Below are 19892 nucleotides of genomic sequence, written 5' to 3'. Positions count from 1 at the left end.
TGAGCACCTTGAGGGGTGCCGTTTTTAGAATGGTGTTACACTTGGTTATTTTCTATCATATAGACCCCTCAAAATGACTTCAGATGAGATGTGGTCCCTAAAAAAAAAAATGGTGTTGTAAAAATGAGAAATTGCTGTTCAACTTTTAACCCTTATAACTAACTAACAAAAAAAAATTTGGTTCCAAAATTGTGCTGATGTAAAGTAGACATGTGGGAAATGTTACTTATTAAGTATTTTGTGTGACATATCTCTGTGATTTAATTGTATAAAAATTCAAAGTTGGAAAATTGAGAAATTTTCAAAATTTTCGCCAAATTTCCATTTTTTCACAAATAAACGCAGGTAATATCAAAGAAATTTTACCCCGAACATGAAGTACAATATGTCACGAGAAAACAATGTCAGAATCACCGGGATCCGTTGAAGCGTTCCAGAGTTATAACCTCATAAAGGGACAGTGGTCAGAATTGTAAAAATTGGCCCGGTCATTAACCTGCAAACCACCCTTGGGGGTAAAGGGGTTAAATGTGATGGTGGTGGTCATAGTGCAAGGCAGGTGATGCAGCAAATAATTCAGCGGACACAGCAGCGTGCAGTTTCCACACTTTTGCTCACAGGTCTTATTAAAGGGAATCTGTCACCTCATTTTTCGCATATAAGCTGCGGCCACCGCCATTAGAGGCTTATCTACAGCATTCTATAATGTGTCAGCACTCTGTCCTAAAAGGATATCTTGATGATCTAACAGGACATAGGGATACAAGCTGTCTTTATGAGAGAACCCTTCAAAGTGTTCACTGTCCTTTCAGCAAACTTTGCTTTACTTAATGATTATTATTATAGCGCCATTTATTCCATGGCACTGTGAGGAGGGGTATACATAATAAAAACGAGTAAAGTAATCTTAATCAATACAAGTCACGACTGGTATAGGAGGAGAGAGGACCCTGCCCACGTGGGCTCACAATCTTCAAGGGATGGGTGAGGATACAGTAGGTGAGGATAGAGCTGGTCGTGCAGCGGTTTGGTTGATCAGTGGTTACTGCAGGTTGTAGGCTTGTCGGAAGAGGTAGGTGTTCAGGTTCTTTTTGATGGAAGGCTAGAGTCTATGTTGGGATAGAGAGTTCCAGAGTAGGGGTGATGTGCAGGAGAAATCTTGTATGCGATTGTGGGAAGAGGAGATAAGAGGGGAGTAGAGAAGGAGATCTTGTGAGGATCGGAGGTTGCGTGTAGGTAAGTACCGGGAGACGAGGTCACAGATGTATGGAGGAGACAGGTTGGGGATGGCTTTGTACGTCATGGTTATGGTTTTGTACTGGAGTCTTTGGGTAATAGGAAGCCAGTGCAGGGATTGACAGGGGAGAGGCTGGGGAATAGCAGGGGGGGATAGGTGGATTAGTCGGGCAGCAGAGTTTAGAATAAATTGGAGGGGTGCGAGAGTGTATGAGGGGAGGCCACATAGCAGGAGGTTTCAGTAGTCAAGGCGAGAGATGATGAGGGCATGGACTAGGGTTTTTGCAGATTCTTGGTTGATGAATATACGGATCCGTGAAATATTTGAGTTGAAGGCGGCAGGAAGTGGAAAGGGCTTGGATATGTGGTTTGAAGGAGAGATCAGCGTCAAGGATTACCCCGAGGCAGCAAACTTGTGGGACTGGGGAGATGGGCAGCCGTTTACTGTAATGGATAGGTCTGTTGGGTGGGTTGCGTGAGATGGGGAAAGATGATGAATTCTGTTTTGTCCATGTTAAGTTTCAGAAATCTAGCAGAGAAGAAGGATGAAATAGCGGACAGACATTGAGGGATTCTGGTTAGGAGGCTGGTGATATCTGGTCCTGAGATATAAATCTGTGTGTCATCAGCATAGAGGTGATACTGAAAACTGTGAGATTCTATGAGCTGTCCCAGGCCAGAGGTGTAAATGGAGAAGAGCAGGGGCCCTAGGACTGAACCTTGCAGGACTCCGACAGATAGGGGGCGAGGTGAGGAGGTGATGTGTGAGTGGGAGACACTGAATGTCCGGTCTGTTGGGTATGAAGAGATCTAGGATAGGGCCAAGTCTGTGATGCCGAGAGATGAGGGTCTGTAATAGTAGGGAATGGTCCACTGTGTCAAAGGCAGAGGACAGGTCCAGGAGGAGGAGGACAGAGTAGTGTTGCTTGGCCATGGCGGTTAATGGGTCATTGGTGACCTTAGTTAGAGCAGTTTCAGTGGAGTGGTGTGACCGGAAGCCAGATTGTAAGCGGTCGAAGAGGGAGCAAGAAGGTGGGCGGACAGTTCAAGATGGACGTGTTGTTCCAGTAGTTTTGAGCCATAGGGGAGAAGTGATATAGGGCGATAGCTAGACACGGAGGATAGGTCAAGAGAGGGCTTTTTGAGGGCTAATTGATAGTACGTTCGTGTATATATATATATATATATATAGCTTTTCAATATGTATTAATAGAGAAAAATGCTTCTTACTTTACTTATCCATCTTCTTAGTTTTCAAAGCCTGTTGCAATCAGTCTAGACCAGTGTTTCCCAAACTCCAGTCCTCACGGACCCCAGGGGGATTTCCATAGTGTTGCACAGGTGAGACAATTCCTGATGCCTTGATACTTCCACTACTTGAGCAATACTAAGGAAATCCTGAAAACATGACCCGTGAGGACTGGAGTTTGGGAAACACTGGTCTAGACTGATGAGAAAAACATTTAACACCTTGAGGGTTAGGATTGCATACTGCCTATAGATTTCTATAGAAAGGGGTGGAATAAAGGAGTGGCAAACACTCAGGGTTGGTGCTGCTGCTTACTAGGTGTTTTCTCACTCCAATGCTAGACTCACAGCTACACTTCTCAGTACTGTTGTTTAGGGTCCTCCATGGTACTGCTGCTTCTGTGGGTGTGCTACAGAGAGATGGGAGAGCAGCATCTCCTCTTTCTATGTGGACTGTTTATGGGACACTTGATTGTATCTACACTCCACCCTCTCTGACAATTAGAGAGAATCTGCAGAGAGCAAAGCAGTGAACAAATGATGAATACAAGTCATATAAATAGAAATGTTGTTAGTGCTCATTAATCTGAAGAGTTATGCAAAATGACAGGGTCTCTTTAAAGCACCACTCCAGCGTGTTTTTTAATTTTATTTCCAAGCTGGAGGGGTGTCACTAATGTAAATTCCCTGACCCTAGTATTATGCTCACCAGTCTCCGACTTCAGCTCTTCCCGGTGCCACTCAGGTCCTGATTCGCCATCTTGTGACTGCAACTCCTGACTGACCAGAAGTCAGAGATAATGGTCACAAGTTGTCAATGAAAGTCTGAGAGCCTCGTTCTAGACTTACATAGAGTTGTGTCTTCCGGATTGCCCAGCAAGCACAGGAGCGGTCTGGCAAGTCACAAACTGCAGAAGATGACCGGAGCAGTGCTGATAACAGAAGAAGATGGAGCCTGGCAAGTATAGTACTGGGGCAGGGAACTTACGGTAAATTAGTGGCACCACTCCAGCTCTGCATTAAAAAAAAGCACAAAAACCACTGGAGTGGTGCTTTAAGAGAAGTTCTGAGCCAAGTCCCACTTTAGCAAAAGGATTGTGAGCTTCTGCGTTACCTTCTGGAGTCCTATAGCATTACTCACAACTGATTTGTGCTTCAAAGTAAACTGCACTAAGAAATATCCCAGTTAATTTGCAGCATTTGTATCTTGCATAGTTGAGCAGATGTTCATCTTAATACATTTGTATTACATCCTTACTATGTCGTCTTTCATCTGACTTCTCCAGAAGGATTTAAGTGCCTTTCAAAATTATCAATGAGAATGTTTAACGCCTTTGTTTTTGCGTTGAAAATGAAAAGTGTTAGACTACACTTTTAATATAGCAAAAATTACAGTAAATTGTCATTCTATCACATCCCTATCTGTTAGCAAGGAGGTTTAATGCTTAATTAACTTCATGGAAAGCTGATAATATGTGGGGAAAAAACAAAACAAAACGTGAAATAATTTGATTATCACTTACTTGTAAGTGTAGCAGTATTTACCTCTCATAAGGAAGATCTGCTTCTGTTCTTGCACTTTTTAGATTTGTTCCTAGTAAAGCAACACTATGGTTTTTATATTATTTCGTTCAAGTGTCTTTTTCTTTATTAAATAATATAATATTGGAGACTTATCGTAGATGACATATTAGTTTTGCTGGTGGCCAGATGTAAATACTGCGTAGAGCTGAGCAGCACAGCTCCAAAGTCCTGCAGTGCGCAGGCGCTGGGCCTCTCTGACCTTTCCAGGAGATTATCAAAACAACTGTAAAAAGCTGTTAGTGACACATCCCTGGAATCGGGGTCTCTGTCTCTTCATTATGCTGCCCTTAGATTAGGTGGCAAAAAATCTCATCTCTGATTCCCTTTTGGTATGTGGCCAAAATGGTTTTCCGCACCCAAGATGTTGGCACATGAGCACGGCATTTTCTGCCACCTCCAGGCTAACTGGACCTGCCCGCACCTTTTTGCCTTTGGAGAATAACGCTCCGGACCTTGAACCACTATACACAAGCCATAAAGCTACACTGGGAGACTTTCCTAAACTTGATGAAGGGTAGATAACCCAAAACGTTGTTATACAATGCTGCATCATCTTTTCTTATAGCTCTTTGTTTCTGTTATTCCTAGATATTTATCAACAATTTTAAAATTGGGCTTTACCTTTTGCCTTGTCAAAGGGGGATTACCTGTCATGCTGACAGTGTAGGGAACCACACTCAACTGATAACACTCAAGTATTAATTAATTGATACATTTCTCTGAGGAATAGCAGAGGACTGGCACAGCACAGAGTTTTAAAGGGAATCCATGATCAGTTTTTTGCTATGCAGCATGCTGTCGGTACAGAGAGCCTGACTCCAGGGATGCGTCACTTATCAGGCTTCATGTAGTTTTAATAAAATCAGTGTTTTATAGATTATACTTCAGGGCTTGGTGTTTTATTCCTCTAGCTCTATATAACCCTGTCCCAGCCACTGCTTGTCAGCTTTTTGTCAATGTACAGTGTACCCAGAAAGCTGCTAATTAGTGATGTAGGTGGGATTATACTCGGCTCCGCCTTTGAGCACTGCTAGATTTTCAGCAGAGAAAAACGGTGAATTGTATCAAAATGACATTGTGCAGACCTGTATGGGACACACCGCTGGAATCAAGGTCTCTGCCCCTACCTTTCAGATTACATAGCAAATAACTGGGGACAGATTCCCTTTAACAAAATATTTCTAGAGTTATGATTAAAGGGTATTAGAAGTAGAATTAGCTCCTCTTGAGGCGGCATCCTGTGACGTTGGTTGACGCCGATCAGCTGTAGGTGACAGTACCAGTCGATATCAGACTTTACTACCTCTAGGTATGAAGGAATAATTCTAGATTAGAAATGTTTCTCTTGACCATAGTCTGTAACATGGTGGCTGGTCTGGGGGTTTGCTAGCGGATATGGGAAGAATGGCGGATTTCTCCTGTGTCATCCTCACATTCAGCGGTTGGTCTGCTCCGCCTAGCAATGATTCCTACTCCATCCACGTGTAGAAGCCCGGCCCTGTCTGCTTAGCCATGTGTATCGCTTTAAGCAGCTATTGCTTTTCCATCGACACAGATGATTAAGATCTGCAGAATCTGAAAGCTTTGCCATTTATAGCTCGATTCCTGTAGGATTTGGGTTGATGAACGAGAGTAGGGAAACTGCTAAGCATATGAAACGTGCTAAAGGAGCACTTGGGAGCTTCTGGGGAGAAAACGCGTGTACTCGGCAAGCCCTGTTTGCATTTTAATGACTGCAAGAGCAATTATTAAATTTCTTATTCATTAAATGATAAACACAGGAAGGCAGCTGTGCCATTAAAGAAATGAGAAGGGCGAACATTGCAAAGAAGCGATCCGGAATTATAATATCACAGTACCAGCTGGGTAAATGAAGGCATTTGGCCTCAAGGTGGCACCATTGCCCCATGTTTATCGTAAAATCTTTTTTATTTTATTTTTTTTTCTTCCAGTTTAAGATTTTAAGTTTTCTTATATTGCTTTTGAATTACCTAGGGATAATTCGGCAGAGTTCAGTCTTCTGGTTATGCTATATTAAATTTAATAAGGATAGTATAACACCCCCTTCCCCAAATCAGTGGCCTTGTGTTGCTTTATTTATGTAGTCTGGAGCAGTTGCTTCAACTCTAGGTGAGGACATCATTCAGTTTTTGGGAACAACCTGTGCAGTTCTGACTGTCAACTAATTTGGGAGTGTGGTTAGTGCTGCAAAAATGTGTCCAGTAGACAGATCAAAAACTTCATGTCTAAATTAACACTTTCAGACACATTTTAGGTACTTCATCCAAGACAGAGCAAAATTGAAGGATTTTCCCATTTTATTAAACTGTGCCCAGGTGTGTCTAATCTAAAAAAAACAAACAAAGCATAGGATTTTATTTTTTTTTTTACATTGAACTTCACCTGGGCGCACTACATTACTAAAACTGGAAAATCTTTTTAATTTTGTCATTTTTCTGTCTTCTTACACTTTCAGACGGTGTGCAATATTTTTCCGCTAACAGGCAGAACAGTCATGCCAATTTTCCTCTGAAGAAAGGGTCCTATTTGCAGAACACAGTCAATCAGAGGAAAACTAGGAAACAATGATTGTACCTTGGATCAAGAACCTGATTTGTTAAAGGAGTTTTCCAGTATTTTTTATTTTTTTATTTCTCTTACTTGCCCACTGCATAAATAATAAAATAAGCTTTACTCAGCCACTGCAGACCCAACTGTGCTTAGCTGCTACTGCACATGGTGTTTGACAGGCTGTAACATGATCACATGATGGGAACTTACAGCGCAGGCGCGCCTCCTGTGCCTTCATTAATGTCCCCGGCGCCTGCGCTGTAATTTCCCATCATCTGATGTGAGTCGAAGGGCAGCGCTAACTGCGCATGCCGAAAAAGGAACTTACAGCGCCAGGGACCTTAATAAAGGCACAGGAGGCAGCACATGGAGGGGCCAAGTGATGGCTGGGAGGCATTTGTGTCCGGGGGGAAAAGACATGCCCCCCAGACAGATTACAGGTATGGCGGGCAAATTAAAAAAAAGTAATATTGCAGCGTTGGAAGGGACCCCCCAAAAAAGAGCCACCTTATGCCGCTCTAATGCTGCATTCTGTGAAGGGGAGGCTAACAGGTTCCCTTTTAGGGAACATTTTCTGCCCGTATAAATTGTATGATTTCTATATGTCTGCACTTTAATTTTGACGTTATTGAATTTTGTTATTTCTCTTTGTGTGTGGGATTCTTCTCACAGCTGTATTGTAGTCATTATTTTGCAACAGTATTTGTAAACCAAAGCCAGAAGTGTACCCCAAATACAGAAGAGAATGATAAAATGCACATCTTCCACCATACTTTTTTCTCTGTGTAGCTTCCGCTAGTTTTGGCTTCCAAAAACGGAAATGCTTTTCTGTTAATGGCTGCAGTAAAGCCAGCAAGCAGTCGTTATAACATAGTGTATTTATGCAATCCTTACACAATGAATTATGTAAATAATTTGCTACATAACTTTATGGAGCTTTTTATCCTAAATAATGATACTTCTCACCTAAGAGCTTCAGTAAAGGTACTACATTTATGACAGTGGTTTTGGAAAAACCTGTTTGTGTCAAATGTTTTGGTAAATGTTTTTTTGTCATTATTTTAGCTCTGGAGTTGTGCCATACATGTAAGTTCCCTGACCCTAGTATTATATTTAACAGCCCGTGTCTTCAGCTTTTCGTGCCTCCAGTCCTGATCCTCGGTCTTGTGACCGCAACTTTGGACTGAACAGAAGTCAGGGATAATGGTCTAAAGCTTTCAATGTAACATTCTGCCTCACATAGATTTAGGCTAAGTTCACATTTGCGTTCGGGGCTTTGCGGAGGGCTGCATACGTCCTCAGTTAAGCCCTGCATACTTCTGCATGTGTCCTGCGTACCTATCTTTTAACATTGGGTACGCAGGACATACGGATGCGTCGCTTTGAAGCACCCGCTGACCGCACGGGAACGCAACAAGTTGCGTTTTGTGCGGACGGCGGGCGCGTCAAAACGACGCATCTGCATACATCCGCATGTCCTGCGTACCCAATGTTAAGGATAGGTACGCAGGACGCATGCAGAAGTATGCGGAGCTTAACTGAGGACGTATGCAGTCCTCCACAAAGCCCCCGAACGCTAATGTGAACCCGGCTTTACATGGATTAGTAACTTTTGGCTCACCCAGCAAACACTGGAGAGATCGAGCAGGTCACAAGCTACAGAAGACATCTGAAGATGGTAGCTGGTAAGTATAATACTTGTGCAGAGAACTTAGATTAGTGGCACCACTCCACCGGTAATATAAAAAGAGATTTAAGGGTATCAGGTTCATCTTTCATAAGGACGAGCCTTATGACTGGTGTGGGGCTCACAGTGAGTGTGAGGTCTGCACTAACATACTACTTACTGATATTTTTCTTGCCTTGTCTCCCCTTATCCTTCTTTTTTGCAAGTTAAACATTCCAAGATCCTTTAATCGTTCCTCATAGGACATACTTTGCAGTCCACTCACCATCCTGGTAGCTCTTCTCTGAACTTGCTCCAGTTTTTCAATGTCTTTTTTTAAAATGTTGTTCCAAGAACTGGACACAGTATTCCAGATGAGGTCTGACCAAGGAGCAGTAGAGGGGGATAATTATTTCATGTGATCTAGACTCTATGCTTCTCTTCATATATCCTAGAACTGTGTTTGCCTTTTTGCTGCTGCATTACACTGTTGACTCGTGCAGTCTGTGATCTATTAGTGTACCCACGTCTTTTTCATGCGTGCTGTTGCTTAGTTCTATTCCTCCCATTCTGTAGATGTAATTTTCGTGTTTTTTGCCCAGATATAAAATCTTGCATTTCTCCCTGTTAAATATCATTCTATTAGTCGCTGCCCATTGTTCAAGTTTATCTAGGTCCGTCTGAATGTTTTTCTCTGTTTTCTCTATTGTTTGCTATACTTACTAGCTTTACTGGACTGCTTGTTAGAATTTTGATAATTTTCTGCTGATAAACAGGGAATTTACACTAAAGGACTAGTAAACCTGCCATGTAGTCCTCCATATTCATGAACTTTATACACTGCTCAGAAAAATAACACTAAAATACCACATCCTGGATATCACTGAATAAAGATTTCCAGTTGGAATATTTCATTCATTATATAGTGGAATTTGTTGAAATAAAACATAAAAATGATCAATGTAAATCAAAATGAATATCCCATGGATGTCTGGATTTGGAATGGTACTGAAAATCAAAGTGGAAAATCAAATTACAGACTGATCCATTGTCAGTGGAAATAATTCAAGACAAGAAAATGATGCTCAGTAGTGTGTGTGGCCTCCACGTGCCTGTATGCCCTCCCAGACCTGGATTAAAGCATCAGTCAACTCCTGGATAGTGTGTGGTTCAACATGGCATTTGTGGATGGAGCGAGACATGGTGTTCCAGATGTGCTTTATTGGGTTGAGGTCTGGGGAGGCCATACCATGGCATCAATGCCTTCATCTTGCAGAAACTGCTGATACACTTCAGCCACATGAGGCCTTGCATTGTCATGAATCAGAATGAACTCAGGGCCCAGTGCACTTGTATATGGTCTCACAGTGAGTTTGAGGATCTCATCCCAGTACCTAATGGCAGTCAGGCTACCTCTGGCGAGCACATGGAGGGCTATGTGGTCCTCCAAAGAAATGCCTTCCCACACCATTACTGACCCACTGCCAAACCGGTCATGCTGGAGGATGTTGCAGGCCACAGAACGTTCTCCACGGTGTCTCATGACTCTCATATCTGTCACATGTGCTCAGTGTGATCCTGCTCTCATCTGTGAAGAGCACAAGATGCCATTGTCGAATCTGCCAACGATGATGTTCTCTGGCAAATGCTGATCACCCTGCACAGTGTTGGGCTGTAAGCACAACACCCACTAGTGGACATCGGGCACAGTTTGAGCAGACACATGGATGTTATTGGCTTGCTGGAGGTAATTTTGCGGTGCTCTAGCACTACTTCTCCTGTTCCTTTTTGCAAAAAGGACGAGATAGCGGTCCTGCTGCCAGGTTGTTGCCCTCATACGGCCCCCTCCATGTCTGCTGGTGTACTGGCCGGTCTCCTGGTGTCTGCTCAATGCTTTGGACACTGAGCTAACACACAGCTACAATTCTTGCCACAGCTTGCATTGATGTGCCATCCTGGATGGGCTGCACTACTTCAGCAACTTCTGTGCATTGTAGACACCGCCTTATGCTACTGTACCACTGGAGGTGACAGCATTTACACTACTGAGCATCATTTCGTTGTCTTGAGTCATTTCCACTGAAGTTGGATCAGCTTGTAATTTTATTTCCCACTTTGATTTTGAGTATCATTCCAAATTAAGACCTCCATGAGATATTAATTTTGATTTAGATTGATAATTTTTATGTTTTATCTTTCTCGACACTTTCCACTGTGTAATGAATAAAGATTTGCAACTGGAATATTTCATTCAGTGATATCTAGGATGTGGTATTTTAGTGATCCCTTTAATTTTTTTTGAGCAGTGTATAATCCTGCCCCTCACCACTGATTGGCGGCTTTCTGCCTATGCACAGTGTACACAGAAAGCTGTCAATCAGTGGTGTGGGTGGGGCTTTACAGTCAACTGGTAGATTAGATCTGCAGCAGGTAAATGAGAGATGATCAAAACTGAAGTAAACCGCTCAGTAAGTGATATATTTCTAGAATCAGGATCTCTGCCCCTACATCATGTTTCTCTCAGATGGGTTCGTAAAAGCCTGCTGACAGATTCCCTTTTAAAGGAATAGTTCAGGACTTAAGAAAAATGTTTTTCTTGTCATTCCAATGGCAAAACTACAGCAGGCACTGTACATCTGCAGTGATGCCTGCACGTCAGATAAGAGACCGCTGAGGCCAGTGATTGGCTGCAGTGGGCAGATATACAGGTGTAGTAAAAACCCTCATAGAAAATTCTTTACAATTTATTACAGATTGCTGACCAGCAAGTCGCCATGGGTTTGTTTACCACCATCATGATAATATATATATATATATACAGGTGTGTGTCATGATGGAGGGTAATGTTTTTTCCCTTCCCTTAGATAACCCCGATACCATTGCAGAGAGAAATGAGTAGATAGAATTTAGAGCATATTATGGGTAATACAGTTACCCTTTAGGTTTAGAGGCAATGGCAGCATATAATGAGACACCCAACAACATAAATGCTTTGCATATTGTAATCGGCAGTCATTAATTCAGGCTGGCTGTGTAATGGCTTTTCAGTTCGGCATACGACTTAGTTGCGTGTTTGCTTTTAGAACTTTGCAAGCTATATGGTTGCCATGGAAACCTAGTGACATATTTAAATATTATTTTCCTGCAATGTATTTTACCTCAGACATGTACTATTCTTTATGACTGTTAGAATTCTTCGTAAATAATAGCTTTCTTCTCTTTTTGTAGGCTTTTATTCTATTGAAAACATGTTTTTTTTTTTTAATCTTTTTTTTTTTCTTCTTCAGGAACTGCAAGAAAGTATGAAACCGAAAAAGAGACGCAAGCCTCCTCTAACCCGAAAACCTTTGCCAGTCAAAAGAAAAATTGCACGTAAGGTTTCAATGATGGCAAATAAGTGTTTTGTCATCAAAGGCATAAACTGGCCGTACACGAGGTATAATGGGCAATGAATGGGAGGACTGTGTGGCTTCTATACCTGCACAGTTCTGTTATTCCCAATAAGAAAATGACCTATTGTTTAAATTAAATTTTTGGGCTAAATGTATTTTTCTTTTTTTTTTTTTTCAATGTGTTTTTTTTTTTTTTAATATCACACACTTTATTAAAAATATATATGAGATAGCTGGCAATCTTCACACTGGCCGTTGCTGTTTTTCGAGACTCCTACTATACTTTAGGAGCAATTGACTAACCCAGACCCTATCTTTTGTATTCAAGCATCTGATGAGTGTGTACAGGTTATAGTGATGGTCAGCTGTGACACCATCGCCTTTTGTGAATGGTGGATTCTGCGATGTCAGATGTGTATAGTGGTCAGCCTGCCTTTGATGATAATGAGACTTCTTTAAACTATTCATCAGAGGATAGAAAGTTGGAGTGTAAAATAGCCAATGAAAAAATAACAAAATTTCTGATTTTCTTTTTCTAATTCAGATCATGATATGAAAGAAAAAATTGCCAAAAATATAAAAAAAAAAGTGTAATACACAAACCTGGTTTAAATAAACAATAGATCATTTCTGATTATACAAACCCTTTAAGAGATCGTTGCCTGATCATCATGGAATAAATCAGGAGGGTTTGGAACGGTCAGGGTGTTCTTGACCAGACTTTATTTATTTATTTTTTTCTCTCCCTGAAGTTTTGACTTTTGATGTGATGTTAGGCTATATATCTTCCATTTTAGAAATGACTGAGGAAGAACAGTTGGCACTGGCAGTAGAGATGAGTCAGCAGGAGCAAACAAAGCAAGAAGAGTACACCCAGGAAGAAGAGGATGAACTAATCAAAAAAGCAATTCAAGAAAGTCTCCATGTAAGAATAGGGTGCATAAGTTACACAGGCAGTTACTGTTTTGAACATGTTTACTTTTTTATCTGTTCACTTTTTATTATAGAATGATGATGATGTTATAAGATATATACTTGTAGACCTGTTGGTAAAAGGAAGCCGTCTTGTCCAGAAGTGCTGTTTCCTTACAGATAGAGGGTTAGTCTACAGGTAAATGGCGTTACAATCCTGCCTGTCTGCCTTCCTGGAAGAAAATGAATTCATATCTTCTTTCAGCTCCTACATGGCTGCGTGCACAAACCAGTGTACAGACTCGCAGATTTCTTATTGTGTTTGTACACTACTGTGTGCACTCGGTTATGCAGGAGCTCAGCAATTCTGTCTGATGTGGTTTTTTGCGAGATCAGTGGGGTCTCATGACCATGATTTCTGCAACAGCGACACACCTTTAGGCGATTGTTCACAACAAGGCTGATAAGAAGTTACCTGAGTAAAGCAGAGTTATCTATATCAACTTGGTGTTGAATTTTAGTCCCAGTGCAGCATCGGTTAGGCAAGGGGAGGAAAATGGTCTAACTCCCCCCCCCCCCCCCCCCCCCCCGATATCCTAATGTAATTGATTACTTTTGTTTCATTAAATCCTAGTGCCAGTGCCAGAAAAATTGCCATAAGCAGGCAAAATTGATGATCAGGGATCACGTGTTTTACCCTGCCCTGAGCCTTCCCGTTTAGGTCACTAGGGGTTAAAACTAGACCTGGGGTGGGCTCTATGATTCACATTTGGTGGGAGTGCTCTAAGACCAAGCCATTCTGGGAGAAGGTCTTTGACAGTTATCAACGAATCACGGTAAACGGTGTAGTAAAGTCCCCTCAAATGGCTCTTCTGTCAATTTTACCTCCGTCAGTAGGGACTCAGAAAAGAGAGATTCTTCAGTTTTGTCTAACAGTAGCACAAATGGTAATCCCGTGGTTTTGGAAACTTACAAACCCCCTGACATATTAGACTAGTATAAGGAAATGGCCAATCTGTGTAGAATGGAGGAGCCGTCTGCAACTGCAGTGGAACAAACGTTACCTTTAGAAGGGTTTGGAGTGGATGGATTTTATTTCAGGACTCACCTGATTTCCATAATTTGTTCCGCTGACTTTTACAGTTACATAGGAATTTGCACATTAACCCCTTCATGACCCAGCCTATTTTGACCTTAATGACCTGGCCATTTTTTGCAATTCTGACCAGTGTCCCTTTATGAGGTAATAACTCAGGAACGCTTCAACGGATCCTAGTGGTTCCGAGACTGTTCTTTCGTGACATATTGGGCTTCATGTTAGTGGTAAATTTAGGTCAATAATGTTTGCGTTTATTTGTGAAAAACAATGGAAGTTTGGCTAAAATGTGGAAAATTTTGCAATTTTCACATTTTGAATTTTTATTCTGTTAAACCAGAGTTATGTGACACAAAATAGTTCATAAATAACATTTCCCACATGTCTACTTTACATCAGCACAATTTTGGAAACATTTTTTTTTTTTGCTAGGGAGTTGTAAGGGTTAAAATTTGACCAGCAATTTCTCATTTTTACAACAAAATTTACAAAACCATTTTTTTTAGAGACCACCTCACATTTGAAGTTAGTTTGAGGGGTCTATATGGCTGAAAATACCCAAAAGTGACACCATTCTAAAAACTGCACCCCTCAAGGTGCTCAAAACCACAATCAAAAAGTTTATTAACCCTTCAGGTTCTTCACAGCAGCAGAAGCAACATGGAAGGAAAAAATGAACATTTAACTTTTTAGTCACAAAAATGATCTTACAGCAACAATTTTTTTTCATTTTCCCAAGGGTAAAAGGAGAAACTGGACCCCAAAAGTTATTGTACAATATGTCCTGAGTAAGCTGATACCCCATATGTGGGAGGGAACCACTGTTTGGGCGCACAACAGGGCTCGGAAGGGAAGGAGCGCCATTTTACTTATTCAATGAAAAATTGGCTCCAATCTTTAGCGGACACCATGTCGCGTTTGGAGAGCCCCCGTGTGCCTAAACATTGGAGCTCCCCCACAAGTGACCCCATTTTGGAAACTAGACCCCCGAAGGAGCTTATCTAGATGCATAGTGAGCACCTTGAACCCCCAGGTACTTCACAAATTGATCCGTAAAAGTGAAAAAGTACTTTTTTTTCACAGAAAATTTTTTCATTTTAACATGAGCAACAGGATAAAATGGATCCTAAAATGTGTTGGGCAATTTCTCCTGAGTACACAGATACCTCACATGTGGGGGTAAACCACTGTTTTGGCACACGGCAGGGCCCGGAAGGGAAGGAGCGCCATTTGACTTTTGAATGAAAAATTAGCTCCAATCGTTAGCGGACACCATGTCGCGTTTGGAGAGCCCCTGTATGCCTAAACATTGGAGCTCCCCCACAAGTGACCCCATTTTGGAAACTAGACCCCCCAAGGAACTTATCTAGATGCATAGTGAGCACTTTGAGCCCCCAGGTGCTTCACAAATTGATCCGTAAAAATGAAAAAGTACTTTTTTTTCACACAAAATTTATTTTAGCCTCAATTTGTTCATTTCCACATGGGCAACAGGATAAAATGGATCCTAAAATTTATTGGTCAATTTCTTATGAGTACACCGATACCTCATATGTGGGTGTAAACCACTGTTTGGGTGCACGGCAGGGCTTGGAACGGAAGGAGCGCCATTTGACTTTTTGAATGAAAAATTAGCTCCAATCGTTAGCGGACACCATGTCGTGTTTGCAGAGGCCCTGATGAGCCTAAACAGTAGAAATCCCCCACCAATTGACCCCATTTTGAAAACTAGACCCCCCAAGGAACTTATCTAGATGTGTAGTGAGCACTTTGAACCCCCAAGTGCTTCACAGAAGTTTATATAACGCAGAGCAGTGAAAATAAAAAAATCTTTTTCTTTTCCTCAAAATTGAATTTTTAAGTCCGCAATTGTTTATTTTCACAAGGGTAGCAGGAGAAATTGAACCTCAAAAGTTGTTGCCCCGTTTGTCCTGAGTATGCTGATACCCTACATGTGGGAGAAAACTACTGTTTGGGTACACTTCGGGGCTTGGAAGGGAAGTAGTGACGTTTTGGCATGCAGACTTTGATAGAATGGTCTGCGGGTGTCATGTTACGTTTGCAGAGCCACTGATGTGCCTAAACAGTAGAAACCCCCCACAAGTGACCCCATTTTGGAAACTAGACCCCCCCCCCAAGGAACTTATCTTGATGTGTAGTGAGCACTTTTTACCCCCATGTGATTCACAGAAGTTTATAACGCAGAGCCGTGAAAATAAAAAATCTTTTTTTTTTCCTCAAAATTGATTTTTTTAGTCCGCAATTTTTTATTTTCACAAGGGTAACAGGAGAAATTGGACCCCAAAAGTTGTTGTCCAGTTTGTCCTGAGTACGCTGATATCCCATATGTGGGGGTAATCCACTATTTGGGCACACGTTGGGGCTCGGAAGGGAAGTAGTGATGTTTTGAAATGCAGACTTTGATGGAATGGTCTGCGGGAAAATAGACCCCCCAAGGAACTTATCTAGATGTGTGGTGAGCACTTTGAACTCCCAAGTGCTTCACAGAATTTTATAACGTAGAGCCGTGAAAATAAAAAAATCACTTTTTTCCCCACAAAAATAAATTTTTAGCCCCCAATTTTGTTATTTTCCCAAGGGTAACAGGAGAAATTAGACCCCAAAGTTGTTGTGCAATTTTTCCTGAGTACGCTTATGCCCCATATGTTTGGGTAAACCTCTGTTTGGGAACACGTCGGGGCTCGGAAGGGAGGGAGCACTATTTGACTTTTTGAACGCAAGATTGGCTGGAATCAATGGTGCCCATGTCGCGTTTGGGACCCCCTGATGTGCCTAAACAGTGGAAACCCCGTAATTCTAACTCCAACCCTAAGCATAACCCTAACCCCAACACACCCCTAACCCTAATCCCTACCCTAACCACAAGCCTAACCCTAACCCCAACACACCCCCAACCCTAATCCCAACGCTAACTCTAATTCCAACCCTAACCCTAAGGCTATGTGCCCACGTTGCGGATTTGTGTGCATTTTTTTCTGCACCGTTTTTGAAAAATCCGCAGGTAAAACACACTGCATTTTACCTGCGGATTTCCTGCGGTTTTACACCTGCGGATTCCTATTGAGGAGCAGGTGTAAAACGCTGCGGAATCCGCAAAAGAATTGACATGCTGCGGAAAATACAACTCACCGTTTCCGCGTGGTATTTTCTGCACCATGGGCACAGCGGATTTGGTTTTCCATAGGTTTACATGGTACTGTACAACGCATGGAAAACTCCTGTGAATCCGCGTGGAAAAAACGCAGCGGTTTACATTCCGCAGCATGTCAATTCTTTGTGCAGAATCCGCAGCGGTTTTACACCTGCTCCATAATAGAAAACCGCAGGTGTAAAACCGCAGTGGAATCCGCACAAAAACCGCGGTAAATCCGCAATAAATCCGCAGGAAAAAGGCGCAGTTTTTGCCCTGCGGATTTATCAAATCCGCTGTGGAAAAATCCGCAGTGGACCATTCTACGTGTGCACATACGGTAACCCTAGCACTAACCCTAACCCTAGAGAAAAAAATATATATATTTTATTTATTTTATTTTTTTCCCTAGCTGTGGGGGTTATAAAAGTGGGGGTTATTTACAAATTTTTTGATTTTGATCACTGTGATAGGTTGTATCACAGTGATCAAAATGTACCGGCATTGAATGAATGAATGAATCTGCCGGCCGGCAGATTCGACGGGCGCACTGCGCATGCGCCCGCCATTTTGGAAGATGGCGGCGCCCATCGCTGAACACCGCCGGCATCGGGAGGGATGCCAGGACTCGGGAGGTACAGGAGGAGTGAGATCGGACAGCGGAGGGGACAGAGGACAGGATGGGGGGGGGGCAGAGGACAAGACGGAGGGCTAACAGCAGCGGCACATCGCCGCTGTCAGACGGTGGCGGGGGTGGATCAGGGTCTCCAGCCATGGCCGATGATATTGCAGCATCGGCCATGGCTGGATTGAAATATTTCAGCAGTTTGACTGGTGAAATATTACAAATTGCTCTGATTGGCTGTTTCACTTTCAACAGCCAATCAGAGCGATCGTAGCCACGGGGGGGGTGAAGCCACCCCCCCGGGCTGAAGTACCACTCCCCCTGTTCCTGTAGGTCGGGTGAAATTGGAGTTAACCCTTACACCCGGCCTGCAGGGACGTGATCGTTCTGTGACACAGCATATGCGTCACAGGTCGGATTGGCAACGACTTTCATGATGCATACGCTGTGTCACAGGTCGGGAAGGGGTTAATATACATGATTTTAAGGACCCCTTCTTGTTCCCCCTTTTTGTTTTATTTTTTTTTTCCCTTGTCTTTCTTTCCCTGTTCTTCTTATCCTATGTCTTTCTTCTACATAATATAGAGGATACATTCTTGAATACCTTGTTAGCGTTTGCCATATGGTTTCTGTTATTGTCTACCATGGTATGTTTGACTTACTGTTAAAAGTGGTATTCTCATTTTGAATAGTAGATATTTTCGATGATTCTATATGTTATTATTTTTCATATAATATATTTCTTGTTTGTAAAATGTTTAATATAACAGACTGAATATCAAACTAGACCTGGAAGTCAGAAGATGTACCACACGCTGTGAGATAGATTTGGCTCACCTGCTGGAAGTGTTTAGCACTTTTCTTCCCATTATTCACTCTTGGTTAACTTACTCTACCCCAATATTTTACAACAAATTTGTGGCACAATTGTGTCTCTTTTTGGTTGACCCTTTCCTCTTCATATGAATAGCATATGTCATAATACATTTGGTGCATTTGAGGGCTCTACTTGGCCACACCTTCTTCTCTGGACACTTCTGCAAACTATCTAGTGAGGCATAAAAAGCCTCATAATCATTGGAAACCCATAATAAATCTGACGCACATCATCTCTACCAGTTTGTTTTGCGCAATCTGAGAGTTGTGACCCACTCTGATCTGTACATCTGCACCAATTCTATGACCGATAAACTGCACCTGCTCACTAGTGAAAGGTGGCAGGAGTTGTTTCTGGTGTAACATCTGGACTTCAGGCTGATGCAATTTATCAATGTAGATAAATATATAATAAACTATCATGACAAGGAAGAGATTTGTACTGCTGATGCGTATTTATTTACAGAGGATTGTCAATACTAGATTATAATTTAGTGATCCACTGATTGCAAGCATTAACCCCTTCCCGACCCATGACGCCACATAGGCGTCATGAAAACCCGTGCCAATCCGACCCATGACGCCTATGTGGCGTCATGGAATGATCGCGTCCCTGCAGATCGGGTGAAGGGGTTAACTCCCATTTTACCCGATCTGCAGAGACAGGGAGAGTGGTGCTTCAGCCCAGGGGGGGGTGGCTTCACCCCCCCGTGGCTACGATCGCTCTGATTGGCTGTTGAAAGTGAAACTGCCAATCAGAGCGATTTGTAATATTTCACCTAAAAAACAGGTGAAATATTACAATCCAGCCATGGCCGATGCTGCAATATCATCGGCCATGGCTGGAAAACCTGAAGTGACCACCCCCCACCCCACCGATCGCCCCCCCACCGCTCCGTTATGGGGTCCGGTCCCCTCCGTCCTGTGCTCCGCTGCCCCGTGCTCCTGCCCGCTCCCCCGTCCTGTCCGCTCCCCCCGTCCTCCGATCACCCCCCCTGTGCTCAGATCCACCCCCCCACCACCCCTTCATACTTACCGATCCTCCCGGTGTCCGGCCGTCTCCTCGCTGGGCGCCGCCATCTTCCAAAATGGCGGGCGCATGCTCAGTACGCCCGCCGGCCGGCAGATTCCTTACAGGTACATTTTGATCGCTGTGGTAGGTTCTACCACAGTGATCAAAATAAAAAAAATAATAAATAAACCCCCCCCTTTATCACCCCCATAGATAGGGACAATAATAAAATAAAGAAAATATATATATTTTTTTTTTCCCACTGTGGTTAGGGTTAGAACTAGGGTTAGGGTTAGAACTAGGGTTAGGGTTACGGGTAGGGTTAGGGTTATGGCATGTGCGGATTTGGCAGCGGATCGGCGGCGGATCCGCAGCGGATCGGCGGCGGATCCGCAGCGGATCGGCCGCGGATCCGCAGCGGATCGGCCGCGGATCCGCAGCGGATTGGCCGCTGCAAATTCGTAGCAGTTTTCCATCAGGTTTACAGTACCGTGTACACCTATGGAAAACCAAATCCGCTGTG

At 42.8% G+C, this 19892-nt stretch overlaps 1 protein-coding gene across 6 annotated transcripts in view; it reads left to right on the top strand.

Moving 5' to 3' along the window:
• The window catches only part of UIMC1 (ubiquitin interaction motif containing 1), a 150994-nt gene that overhangs the window by 12091 nt on the left and 119011 nt on the right, over nt 1-19892 (top strand). For all 6 annotated transcript variants that reach the window (XR_013215813.1, XM_077265724.1, XM_077265722.1 and 3 more), the window contains exons 3-4: nt 11593-11677; nt 12495-12622. Coding sequence is in view for 5 of the 6 variants with exons in the window: in XM_077265724.1 (XP_077121839.1) it covers nt 11593-11677; nt 12495-12622 (213 nt within the window). In the remaining variant the exon portion in view is untranslated. The remainder of the gene's footprint in view (nt 1-11592; nt 11678-12494; nt 12623-19892) is intronic.

This window comes from Ranitomeya variabilis, chromosome 5, assembly GCF_051348905.1.
Source record: "Ranitomeya variabilis isolate aRanVar5 chromosome 5, aRanVar5.hap1, whole genome shotgun sequence".
NCBI lineage: Eukaryota > Metazoa > Chordata > Amphibia > Anura > Dendrobatidae > Ranitomeya > Ranitomeya variabilis.
The sequence above is the reverse complement of the archived record's forward strand: the minus strand, read 5'-3'. Positions and strand labels throughout refer to the sequence as shown.